At 44.6% G+C, this 13,740-nt stretch overlaps 1 protein-coding gene across 2 annotated transcripts; it reads right to left on the minus strand.

Moving 5' to 3' along the window:
* Positions 1-791: 791 nt before the first annotated feature.
* On the minus strand, positions 792-4,101 carry LOC105055549 (auxin-responsive protein IAA10). 2 transcript variants are annotated; one of them, XM_010937380.4, is made up of 5 exons: positions 3,476-4,101; positions 2,278-2,603; positions 1,860-1,962; positions 1,503-1,564; positions 792-1,206 (listed from the first exon to the last, which is right to left on the minus strand). In XM_010937380.4, exons 1-5 carry the CDS (start codon positions 3,919-3,921, stop codon positions 1,151-1,153), a joined length of 993 nt encoding a protein of 330 aa, XP_010935682.1. In that variant the 5' UTR covers positions 3,922-4,101; the 3' UTR covers positions 792-1,150. The 2 variants fall into 2 exon arrangements, 1 of the variants encoding a protein (XP_010935682.1); XR_003802299.2 differs by lacking the exon at positions 792-1,206 and having other exon boundaries at positions 1,766-1,962; positions 3,476-4,064.
* Positions 4,102-13,740: the final 9,639 nt, after the last annotated feature.

Consider the following 13,740-nt stretch of genomic DNA (forward strand, 5'->3'; position numbering starts at 1 on the left):
ACAAAATCAAATGGCCACCAAATCCGTACTGCAAGCATCCTAAATGTATATATGGGATACCTCCACTTAAAACACCCTACACAAGCCCATACTGGGCCCAGTAGCGAGGATTGAAATGACGATGTTGGCTCGCAAAAAGATTCTTTTCAAAGAATCAGGAGATCGCCAACCATTTTATTCAGCAGTACCAGAGCACGCATCTGCTATGCGATGAGAATGTTTCGGTTGGATCCCCGGCAGCTCCAACGGTGGTCATGAGACATTCGTTCCCATTTGCAAGCACATGGTTGTGCTTTGTGGGCTGGATACATTGTCCCTTGTAATCGGATTTAGACCATTAGGTCTAATCATACCTTGCAACTGTAACAGAACAAATACTCCCAGCAATGTGGGCCAGGAGAAATAGTCCACTGATAAGACACTGCCATGAGGCTTAAGCTGCACCATCCAAGAATTCTGCCATGCCGATACCCCAAAAAGGAATTCTGCCATGCCGATACCCCAAAAAATTACAATGAATAAAGGTGCAACATATTAGATTTCCAGAAATCGTATTCTCCAGTACAGTTCAGGAACATGCCTCTCCACCACCAACATGGTACAGCAGGGTTCAAACAGAGCTAAAGCATGTTTCCATATCTATTCATGTAGGCACAAAGATACCAAAAACATGCATCACCGGCAGAGTCAGATAAAAGCAATAGAGAAATGCCATCTTACCAGAGCCAAAATACTGGAAAGCTAGCCTCTCGAATGAAATAATTTTGCAATTCGATAAACAACACTAAACATTCAAAATCATCTATTTCACCAGGATATGTGAAACAGATAAAGCTCATCTTATCCCTCAAATCCTGAAGCAAACAGACGGCAATATTTACACTATTGGAAGCACCATTCACATATACTGGTCATATGCATGGAGCTACAGAGAGATTGGAAACATATTGGTGTACCTTGCAACCCACCCAACAAGAGGGGTGCTTTACCCAAGAAAGGGGTTCTAGCAGGGCAAAATCAAACAAATGGGTAGTTGTGATCCTGGCTTCACCCAAGAGAAAAGCAAAAAGGAAAAGATCTTGTCTTTGTCTATTCTTCTACCTTTTCTTTTTCTCGATATAGTCAACAGCACTTGTTCTTTCATCTCCTCTCAAGGCTTGCCTCGTATTAACTCATAAGATTTATTGGAGGATTGGAACCTTGAAGCTGCAACAAAATCAGATCAAAGTTCAAAGATATCAACAAGATATCATTCTGCGCAAAACTTCACAAACATGATCTAACTCTAAAGGAAAACTGCAAAGGGGCATGTTGGTCAGTCCCATCAGATTTGTTAACTTTCACTTGAAAGAACCATGGCCATGATATTTACTTCATTATGGAATACCCCATCCTTAATTGTGTTCATATTCAATTTTGTCAGAATATAAGAATATTGATAAAGGCACATCAAAGGTTAACCCACCCTGACTTTCCTAAGTTGATTGCAGAAACTCACTTACCAAGCCCACTGGCATCGGCGGTCCTCATAATTCTAAGTCTCTTGACAGTGTCCAAGAACATTCTGCATTTAAAACACAAATTAGAATTTAGAGTATTGCATACCATGCAACCATGTGAATGTAAGGTAGAAAAATAAGAATCAACATCTTGTGCAGTTGCAGAAATATTGATCTAAAAGCAAATCTATGCTATTTTTGAATTACATAGCCAAGCACCCTATGCACTTTATTCTACATTAATGGCGTTTGAGACTCCATTTTACCAACATCCAGTGCAAGAAGCCTGCCATTAAGCAATTTGCTCGTGATGCTCCCTTAGCTCATTTGTGATAAGTATGGAATGGAAAGAATGCCTACCCCCAAGGGACATCTCCAACCAGCATCAAGTCCCCATCCTTGTCTTCATAGGTAAGAGCAAATTCAGAAGAGCCATCCCACAACTTTGAGGCCTTCACACCATCTGCATCATCCACCATAACCAAATCAAATTTCCATCCATGCCAATATTATCAAAAAAACAAAAGACATAACTTCAGCCGTTATTTGGTATATACAAGTAGACTGCATCAAAGCAGTCTTACCTGTTAAACAATTGGACAATGGAAACCACAGAGTCAACAATAAAAGGTTGAATGATCCAGAAAAAAGGAATATTTTTTCCAACTACATCTTATAATATTTCAGCTAATGTGACTTTTCGAGAACAAACCTATGGAGAGATTGATTTAACTATAGCTAGCGTAAAACCAAGGGAATTTAGGAGGCTGGAGCTTACGGACGAAGGTACTGAGGGCCATGGTGGGTTTGTGAAACATGAGCTCCAGAGAGAGTGCAAGGGTTTCATAAGAGTGATGAGCATTGAGATCCACCTTCCTCCCAATGGGATCTCCATCCATGTTCACCTTAACAAAACGAGAGCACCCAGCAGTCCTCCCTTTGTTATCCTGGTCATCGTTCCCGTTGGCTTCCTTCATATTGGTGTTGTTGCTGTTGGTCTTCTTGTGGGTGGTGGCATTAGTCCCAGAGGCATTATCTTTCGATTGGTTAAACAAGCTGTTCATCCTGAATGCCCTTATAGGTGGCCATCCCACCACTACCTGACTGCTCTACCAAAGAAAAAAACAGTAAATAGCAATCCAAGAATTCTCCAGATATCAACAATTTATGCCAACTATGTCTTCATATTTTCATTTATTTTTACCCTTTACTCCCCCTTTTTCCTTTGATTGGCATAGCTATGCTATTACCAGCTTAGATGCATCATTTCCCATTCTTTTTTGAAGCATAACATAATTAAGTTCAAGAGAGACACCCTTTATTGAGTTCCCATAATGGAGTTAGAAAGTATCAATATGTTAGGAGTAGTAATAATGCTGCCTTATTTGGGAAGGAAGTAGGGTAAATAAATCGAAAGAAAACTTTACTGAGAAGAAAAACTCAAGTGGATAATAAAAAATATTTCAATAAAAAAAGGTAACCAGTCAGTAGAAAATTGGAAAAGTATTCTTCAAAAAATGGGGAAAAATAAGCAAGTGCAGAGTATTGAAAAAGACTAGGAATAATTAGGTAGAACTTGAGCACCAACAACTTCATGGATCACACAGATCAGAAAGAGAATAAAAGTAAATAAAAAAGGATCACACAGATCAGAAAGAGAATAAAATTAAATTAAAAATAAACAAAAAGCTTGGAGAAAAACCAAAAAGAAAAAAAAAAAAAAAGGAGTAAAGATCAAGGAGCAGATACAAACCGTGACGGTTTTCCTATTCAACATTAAAAGAAAAAAAAAAAAAAAAAGAGATTAAAGCCGGACAAAATCCACAAACATTTGAAGAAAAGAAGCGAAGAGAAATGTCGACCAAAATATTAAAAACAAAACAAAATATCAAAGAGACCCATTGCACGAAAAAACCATTTGAAAAAAAAAAAAAAAAAAAATCGACACGGGTAAAGAAAGAGAGTCTAAAGCTCACCTGGGAGGGTGACCGGATCCAACGACTTCCGGAGCAACGGAGTCTGCGGCCCTCTTGGTCCCAGCGACGCCGCCGCCACCCGCTCCACCCCCTAAGGCAGCGGAGGAGGAGGAAACGGAGGATGTGGAGGACGACTTAGGCGAAGGACGGGACACCAGAGAAGGGAAGTCATTGGCGGTCAGAATCCTGCAAGACTGCCCCCACGGTGCCGCCGCCGCCGCCTTGCCACCACCACCGCCGGCGACATTCTTCGTCCCCAGGCTCAACCCCAGCTCCAGGTCCTCTTCGTCCTCCTCTCTCCTCCCCCCCTCCGCTGCCTCCTCCACAGCGGCGGGGTGCGAGGAGGTTGCCTCCGAGAGCCCCACGTAGTCCTTCTCAACCACCTCCGCCGCCGACGTCGACCCCGACGAGGCTGCTCCTGCATTGAAACCGCCAACACCTTTCATCTCTCTCTTTTTCACTCTCTGGGTCTCAGAGAAGTCTCCTTCCAGGGTTCAAAGAGGAGTGGTGACGGGAGGATGCTTCCAGTGGTGAAACCCTTTTAAGAACAGAGGGTTTGGGGAGTCGTGTTTGGGTGAGAACATGTGTGCGACAAAGGAAAAAAGCGAGCCAAAAGTAGGGAACCGCGAACAGGAGACAAGGGTTCACACTGGGTGCGGGACTGGTTATATAAGTTGGTGGTTCCCTGTAACGGACATGACGCGCACCTACGCTTGCGCACCCAAAACACGCCGGTTTTTTTTTTTTTTTATAAACACGCCTGTTACATTTAATCATATACATTACAACAGTAAATTAATTTTGGTGTTCATTTAATCAATATCACTGCATTTTTTTTTTTTTTGATATAATATATCGCATTAGTTATAAACTAGTAGTAAAATATTAGATTATTACTATTTATCAATATTCACTGGGAAGCAAGCAAAAACGTTGCAAGGGGCTTGGCTTGGACCATTTAAGTATCACGTAATTAAGAGGTTAAACGAACGACTGGCACGTTGTGACTGGCCCAAGCATTTTGCCTGTACTAAACTGTTCTCTGGTTTTTGGTCGAAGGCCCTCGCTTTTGTTTTTGTCTTCCACGTCTCGTTTTATTATCAAAGCAAACGGTATACACACGGCGATCCATGTAGTCCCAACGCTGGATTCAAGACTAATGCGGCGAGTTTGTGGGTGTCCACTAGGGTGCGGCTCAGATGCTCCGCTCGGGCAGGCAAAACATCGGGCTGCCCTTGTACCTCTCACTTTTGGCAGTACTAACGATTAGATCATGCTGCGCACAGATCTTCAAGCATTCGAACCCCTTCGTTCATTTCGATCCAACGGTGGACTCGCATGAAGAAAGATGAATCCTTTCTTGGCGCGAAAGATGCGACCACGGTCCGCTACCATGAAGGATGGCAGTCGGACCGGAAGGAAACGGCACCTTAACGTCGTTTAAAAAAAAAATACATTATAATAATAATTGGAATAAAAAAAGGGGTCGAAACCCAATCCCATGGGCTCCATCTCGTGACTTGTGGACGTAGTCAAGAGGCAAATTCTCGGTTCGGATTATATATCTTATCGAGAATATGTCGGCGATATCTTGTGCAACGGTATCGTATAGTTGTTTTCTTTCTGGAATTGGACCACCTCCGGAAAAGCTGCCAACTTGCTGGCAGGAGAAGAAATATAATGATACAAAATTAGGTGAGCCAGTTATGGTACGGCACCAGCTCGGCCGGCCAGGTAGCCTGAGTGGCCTTGCAAGCGGTGGTCCTGATCAAAAAGGCTCCGGAGGTTGAGATGGTATTCCCTAATTTTTCCTTTCTGAAGAGACAAAGGTAGGCAAATCAAGATGCCTGTCTGCCGAGTGGAGGCTAGGGTGGGAAACAAGGGACGAACGGAGAAATGTGGTCCCGGACCAGTCTTGTACCCACGTAAGATATAAATAAAAATTAATATATATATATATTATATAAAAAATTTTAACTTTAGATGCAAAAATAATCATACTTTCAGTTGTCCGATTCCAAACCAATCAATGATCAAAAGTTTACCGGCACCTGAAATCACAAAAGAACCAATCCTGCTTTAATTTTTATAATTCTAATCCGAATATATCTGGTGGTGGAGAGGAACTCACAAATTTTCAAAATCAATCATAAAAATTAAAAAAATATGGATGTAAAACTCAATTTTATCAAACTATCTAATATATCTCTCTTACTTTATCAAAAATTTATTTTTAATCAAAATTTAAATTTTTTAAAACATGTAAAATAAATTTTGATACATATTAATATAGGCTACATTTGAATGCATTTAAATAAATAAACTACTACATATTAAGCATCCATTTTGTAGTAACACTCGATTCACGTTTATTTGGCACATGAACTCTTCATGTGATCCTCGGATGCTATATGTTGTGAGTTGGGAGTTGTCCAGAGAAGAATGCATCAAGTATTATTTGTGCATTGTTTAATTTCCTTATTGAACACATGTCGCATAACATCTAGTGCAGCACTCTTCCCACCAACATATCCATCCTGCTGGTTTTCCGGTGGAGGTCGGACGTTGCAAAGATCTCCTTATTGAATCTAATGCTTTATACATGAGCCCCACCTTTGATACTAGTAGGAGCAGGTCGCGACAATTGTATGAGTTCGTTTTGAGTAGATTTTTTCATCTAGTTTATAGGTTAACCAAGTAAATTCTAAACCTCCATCAAATCTCTCTTCACCGTCAAGAGTGATTGTGACCTCCAACATGCTTCACTTTGGTGCATGAACTTCACACACACACACACCCACACACACACAGGCATGTTAATCACGTGTATTGTCGGTATTCTATGCCATTATTTCATACTAAAAAAACTTGCAGCACTTGTTTCTTTTTCTCCCATTATGGAACTTAAACAATCATTCTTGAACAAAATCAAGAGATTCAAGTAATAATAAAAAAAGAAAATGACTTCTTAGTTGACTCCTTTTGAGTATTTTTCTTCATTTAAAATAAATCACTACCTTTCTACGTCTTATATTATATATAGCGGCTCCATGCTCTATTATCAGTTTTTGGTAATCTCATACTTTCACCTGCTACTAATAAGTTAGCACAGATCATGTTAAATTTTAGGTATTTCAAAATCCTTTTTTTATTGATATTATATATAAGTATTTATTTAAGAGTATGTATGTTTAGATGATTAGGCTGAAAATTTTATTGGATTCGTGATTTGGATTAGCACAAATAGTTTGATAATAAAATTACTGTCTAGGTTAGATCTATATCTATAAATATCCAAAAATGATTTTTGAGTGAGGTGGCTTTAATCAAATTGGATTTTCAGTCCATTCATTCAAATAGATCTTACTATTTAGCCCTTAAATATTTCTCTATCTATTGAGATCATGAATTATGATGAATGGGGGAACTTCCACTTTAATCAATGATACCCAACCTTCAACAACTTTTTTTTTTTTTTTGGTAAACCAACTACTTTATTAATTGAATTACTTTGCACTCTTCTTTTTATGTGCAGTTAATAGTCAACAATCACCTATTTTTCATGTTATTGATGGTCACAAACCATCTACTCTTTGATATCCACTTAGCAAATTGCCATCGCATAATTTTTGGTTAGCATGATTTTTTTGGATGAAGCAACCTTTTCTAGCTGGAAACACGTATAGTAGAATATCCAAACATACATATGAGTAGTCTATAAAAGAACCAAGCTTGATTACCTCAAGGAAATCATAATTAGCTACCTAGACAACTGAACCATGAGAACATATTAAAACGTGGTTAGTTTATTGATCCAGGGACCTGAATTATCCTTTTTCTTTTCTTTTTAATGACTTCCGACTAAAAACCCCCCTGCCCCCCTGTAGTTATTAAAGCAGAATAATTAACAACAGAATAATGTAGGATTTACGGGTAGAAAAAAGTCCATTAATGTTCAACGCAACTGGACCATCATGCAAATGCCAAGTCACATCGCTCCTCGTTGGCTGGACGTCATCATCCTCCTAAGTTCCACTCCCATCTTATCCTCCTAACCAAAATTAATTGTTAAAATAACCTTCCGGTTACGGATTAACTTCTCGAGAAAGAAAAGAATATTATAACATAAAAGCAACGCGAAAACAACACGAAACTAAAGAAGAACTGGCGAGCCTTAAACTGGGGAGACCATTGCTTCCACCGTGTTTCCCTCCCAGCACTCGGCTTTCGAACAAGTTTAGGTTCCGCAACGTAACGCTCGGAAAATCTCGTGGATAATAATATCGCTGCACCTCCGAAGCTAGCGGTGGTGGGCGGGGTCCCCCTCGTCGTTGGGCTAGGGCGACAAGCCGACAGGGTTGTGGGCCCGTGGCTCGACACGTGAGGGAGCGGGCGCCACGTGGGCCGACATATGGGCCTCTCCAGGGACCTTTGTCTGGGGATCGAGGGTGAAACCTAAAGGTCCATGGAGCTAATTACAGCATCCTGCAACGAGAGGGTTTTATCTCTGCAAGTTAAGATAGCGAAACGTGGCATGAAGCCAAACTGGGCCCCGGAGAATTTTCCTTGATAGGATAAGGGGTTTTCAGGGGAGGGTCTGAGGTGTCGCGAGGGAGGGGGACAGGCCCAGCAGCCCATGAGTGGGGGCCCCGCCGGGAGGATATTCGTAATGATGAACGCAAGATACGCCATGATATTATTTCATAGAGCTGCTACTTTCTCATATGTGCCTGCGACCAACAGTGGTGGTTACTGTTCATTATAAATGATTTGTGGAAATGGAAGTATATCACAAGGGACGAACACCCAGCTATGCACCCAGAAACATGGCCAACCTCCGATCATGTCATGATCAATGGAGGATTGGATGCGCTGGAGTAATAGCTTCAGTTTGAGATGCTGGTGGAAACAAGCTAGATGGTTACCAGGTATCCCTTCTCATGAGAAGATGCGTCTGCGTATCATCCACCCTAGTTCACGGGAATGCAACAGCGCGATTGAAGCTCATTCCAAATTTCCAATCCTCTTTTATAAAAGAAAAGCATGAGCGGAAAGCTATGATGGTCTCGGTTCATAATCGGAATTAAAATGAAGTGACATAGGAATACATGTATTCCGGTGCATTTGATTCACGATCGAAATAGAAATAAATTTAAATATTAAGAATAAAAATTGAACTTTAGAGAATCTAGACATTTATATTTTTCTTCAGAATTGGGATGAGAATAGAATTCCCTTTGATCGAAGGGCTAGAATAGTAGTCATTCTTATTCCCATTCTAAACTATAACTTTCTCCAACCAAACATGCCAAACCTTTCTCTCTCTGGGAGAGCTTCTTCCTATTGGAAGAAGGGGGTGAAGGAAGCCCCATCAGCTCTACAAGAGAAGGAGGCCATAAGGAAAAGGCGGACCTTTGTGAAGGTCCATCTGTAAATTCATGATAGTTCCCATAAGGGTATCATTCAAAAGATTCTGAGAGCTCCATGTGGATGATTCTATCCCAATACCCTCTGTATCTGCAATTTGCCTTTTTCTTTTTTATGGGGATGAATTTCTTGTGTGTGCCAAGAGTTTCTTATATCTCTTCATGTTGTCTCTAGGTGTACCCTAATGATGTTGTAATCCATTTGTACTGTCGCTTCATTTTATGGGTCGAAAGAGGTTTCTTTTGATATGTGATTCGGGAGAGGGATTCACTGATGTATGATCCTTGGATTAGCCAGGAAGAAAATTGAGCCTTGTAATCCTATTATTTCTTGGAGATGGCCGAAGATTGATTGGACTCAGTACCGTGTTATCTTCCCCATTGGTGTTTTGCACATAAAACCTTGATCTCTCGTGAATGAACGATTTCTTGTAGCTTGCTGCTTTTTTGTACCGCTATCGCTGTCACCTCGGGAAAGATACTATTTTAATTGTCGTTTCAGGAAGGATCCTGTTGGGATATACCGACCGACTCCTTTACGCCGACTTATCCTCGAACCTATCCGACCGACGTCCGACTCTATCGATCGGACCGATCGACGGCTCCGACAATGACTGCCGACAATATGCGACCGAAGGTATGTCGGTCGAACAGAACCATACTGTTCCCAACCAGTCGAGTTCAAATCACCGACTCACTGTCGGGGGTGGCAGCCGACGTCCGACTTCAGCAAGACACCAGATCAGCCGATGGTGTCTCCGGATCATCACCCGACGTCCCGACAGTCGAATACCGACGTATAATCGGCCAGCCCACCCAAACGCCGTACGACCGCTATGGGCTGTTGTCCTGTCAAAGATATGCTGTGCGACCGCCCTGGGGCATTGTCCTGCCAAGGACATGGGTTGATTCTGACAACCCACGACGATTTGACAGCCCACGGTGACTTGACAGCCCCCGACGATGTGATAACTCTCCAGTTGTCTGTACCATTAATGGCGGGACCATACCGCATTCTATTATAAAATAGGGTAAGGCAACAGTCTTGGTAAGCTTCCTCCAGCTCTCAAGCTTTCTCAAGTTCTAAGCAAGCTTTCTCGAGCTGAGTCTCTGATTTTTCACTGTTGCCTAGTCTCCTCTCTGACTTGACCGTCGGAGGGTCCCCGCCGGAGGCATCTCCAGTCTGTGAGAACTTCTCTTGCACGTGCACGATCTTAGTGACCGGGCGACGGGGGGATTGACCGCAACAGATTTGGCGCGCCAGGAAGGAGCTCGACAGAGGTAAGACAACGAGCTCCACAGAAGCTTGAAGAGATCTCTCGAGATGACAAAAATCAGAGCTCAGCGATCGAGAGCTACCGGGTCGGCGAGGCGCTCTTCCCATTGAGAAGAGGCCTCTCCTTCACCCTCCATAGCGGAACCCAACTCTCCGCACCCGGCGATGACCATGGAGGCACAGATCGCAGCGATTGTGCGGCAAATGACCGTTCTGACGGACGTGGTCAAAAATCTCCAACAGCAACCGACTCAGTTGCCGCGACCGCCGGCAGAACAACCGGCGGCGCACCCTATGCCGTCCAAAAACAGCCACCGACGCCCGCATCGACCTCCGTCTCCTCCTTAAGACCAGCCGTCTCATCACTCCCACCAAGAAGGGGGGAGGCGGCCACAGCGTGACACCCGCCGGTCTCGACGTCTCTCTCCTTCCCAGCTGGAGCGAGCGAGGAAGGAGAAGCGGCTGCGGACACCGTCCGTCTCACTCTCAAATTCGTCGGGAGGATCGACCCCTGGGGTTTCTCAACACCGACGGTTAGACGACTACGAGCGCAAGTTCGAAAAAATCGACTGTCGGCTTGCCCAGCTCCAAGCGGATGGCCAGAAGTCTTCGAACGACGTCGACTTCCGGACCACCCAACCTCTCTCCCGATTTATCCTCGATGAACCGATCCCTAGTCGGTTCAAGATGCCTCATGTGGAGCCTTACGACGGCTCCACCGATCCAATTGACCATCTGGAGAGCTACAAGGCTCTCATGACAATTCAAGGGGCAACCGATGTCCTCCTTTGCATCGACTTCCCCACCACACTCCGCAAAGTTGCCAGGGCCTGGTACTCCGACCTCCGCTCGGAAAGTATCCACTTCTTCGGATAGCTAGAACATTCCTTCATGGCCTATTTCAGCACCAGCCAGAAGCCGCCACGAACTTCGGACAGTCTTTTCTCCCTCAAGCAGAGAAAAAATGAGACACTACGACACTTTGTGGCCCAATTCAATGCGGTCACTCTTGAGGTCCGGGACCTCAACAAAGACATGACTATTTCGGCCATAAAGAGGGGGCTAAGGGGGTCCCGGTTCACATATTCTCTGGATAAGACCCTCCCCCGGATGTACGCCGAATTGTTGGAGCGCGTATACAAATACATGCGCACGGACGAAGGAGCTTCCAACCGGTGCCTGATCGAGAGCACGGACCAGAAGGAGAAGCAGAAGAAAAGTCGGGCTCCTGTTGAACCCAGCAGGCCCTCGACCGACAAACGGGTCTCGTCCCGACGATGGAGCTTGAGATCGCCCTGACGGTGGAGTCCGAGACCGGTGCATCGCAGGTATGACTCCTACACTCCCCTCTCTGCTCCTCATGCGCAGATTCTGATGGAGATCGAAGGAGCGAAATATCTGCGACGGCCTCCGCCTCTGAAGGCAAAAGGCCTCGACCGGAGAAGATACTGTCGGTTCCATCGGAGCCACGGTCACAACACCGAGCAATGCATCCAACTCAAGGATGAAATAGAGGACCTCATACGACGAGGCTATCTCAAAAAGTACCGAAGGGACCTGCCAACTCGGCCCCTTAACGACCAACGACCCCAACCGACTGAAGAGGCAGCGAATAACCAGCCCACTGCTGGAGTCATCAATATGATCTCCAAATGACTGGATCGGGGAACGACTGCTGAAGAAGAGTCGATGAAGAGGCCGTGCCAGGACAATGTAATCATCTTCACAGATGAGGATGCTCGGAGAATCCAAACTCCCCATGATGATGCTGTTGTTGTCTCGGCAATAATAGCGAACTATGATGTAAAGAGGATTCTTGTCGATAATGGAAGCTCCACTAATATTTTGTTTTATTCGGCTTTCTCCCAAATGCGACTGTCGACCGACCGACTCAGGAGAGTCTCTACGCCCTTAGTGGATTTCGCTGAAGAAGCCGTCGCGATGGAAAGAGAAATTATTCTTCCCGTGACAGCTGAGACCGAATCAAAATAAAGCACCGTCCACATGACATTCACGATCGTCCAAGTACCTTCGGCCTACAACGCCATACTTGGAAGGCCTGGACTAAACGCCCTCAGAGCGATCGTCTCGATATACCATTTGCTGGTTCGGTTTTTGACTAAAAACAGAATCGGAGAAATACGCGGGGATCAACAACTCGCTCGGCGATGCTTCCAAATCTCTACACAAAGCAACGAATCGAAGGACTCCCTATCGGTCGACAAGCTGGACCAACGGGAAGAGGAGCGGGGTGAATCGGCTGAACAGCTGATTTTCATCCCGATGACAAAGAATCCTGAACAGATCGTTTGGGTCGGATCGCAATTGTCCGACCCGGAGCGACAGTAGCTGCTAAAGCTACTAAAGGCCAACGCCGATGTATTCGCTTGGTCGGCAGTGGATATATTCGGCATCCCTCCAGAGGCAATAACTCACCGACTCAACATCGCCCCTGGCGTGAGGCCGGTGAGATAGAAAAAATGGCCTTTCGCCCCCGAAAGACAGAGGGCCATCGACGAGGAAGTGGACAAGCTACTCGAGACGGGCTTCATCAGAGAAACTACCTATCCCGACTGGCTCACAAATGTCGTCATGGTGAAGAAAGCCAATGGAAAGTGGAGGATCTGTATCGTCTACACCGACTTGAATCGGGCCTGCCTGAAGGACAGCTTTTCACTGTCGAAGATCGACCAACTGATGGATGCGACGTACGGCTATCGACTGCTCAGCTTCATGGATGCCTTCGCTGGATATAACCAAATCCGGATGGCGCCCGAGGATGAAGAGCATACGGCCTTCGTGACCGCCAAGGGCCTTTACTGCTACAGAGTGATGCCCTTCGGTCTGAAGAATGCCGGAGCCACCTATCAATGCCTCATCAATAAAGTCTTCAAGAATCAAATCGGACACAACATGGAGGTGTACGTGGACGACATGCTGGTGAAGAGCACACAGGCTTCAGACCATGTCCAAGACTTGGAAGAAATCTTTCGCACTCTTCGGTAACATCGGATGAAGTTAAATCCGACCAAGTGCGCCTTCGGGGTAGCTTTGGGGAAGTTCCTCAGGTTCCTCATTTCTCAACATGGAATCGAGGCCAACCCCGAAAAGATAAAGGCGATCATCGATATGCGGCATCCGAACAGTAAAAAAGAGGTGCAGCAGCTCAATGGAAAGATCATCGTGCTCAGCTGATTCATCTCTCGGTCGGCTGAGAGGTGTCTCCCATTCTTCAAACCCTGAGGCAGACGAAGGACTTCTCTTGGTCGAATGAGTGCCGGCAAGCCTTCGAAGATTTGAAGAAGTACCTGATTTCTCCACCCCTGCTTGCAAAGCCAGAGGTCGGAGAAACATTATACCTTTATTTGGCTACCGCCCCAGAGGTGGTTAGTTCGGTACTCGTCCGGAAGAACGAGAGTCGAACCCACCAGCCCATATACTACACCGGCAAAGTACTCCACGGGGCCAAAACTCGATACTCGAGGGCAGAGAAGATGATATTTGCCTTGGTCATATCCACGCAACGACTCCGTCCGTATTTTCAAGCACACACCATCGTGGTC

This window comes from Elaeis guineensis, chromosome 12 (genome assembly GCF_000442705.2).
Source record: "Elaeis guineensis isolate ETL-2024a chromosome 12, EG11, whole genome shotgun sequence".
Lineage (NCBI taxonomy): Eukaryota > Viridiplantae > Streptophyta > Magnoliopsida > Arecales > Arecaceae > Elaeis > Elaeis guineensis.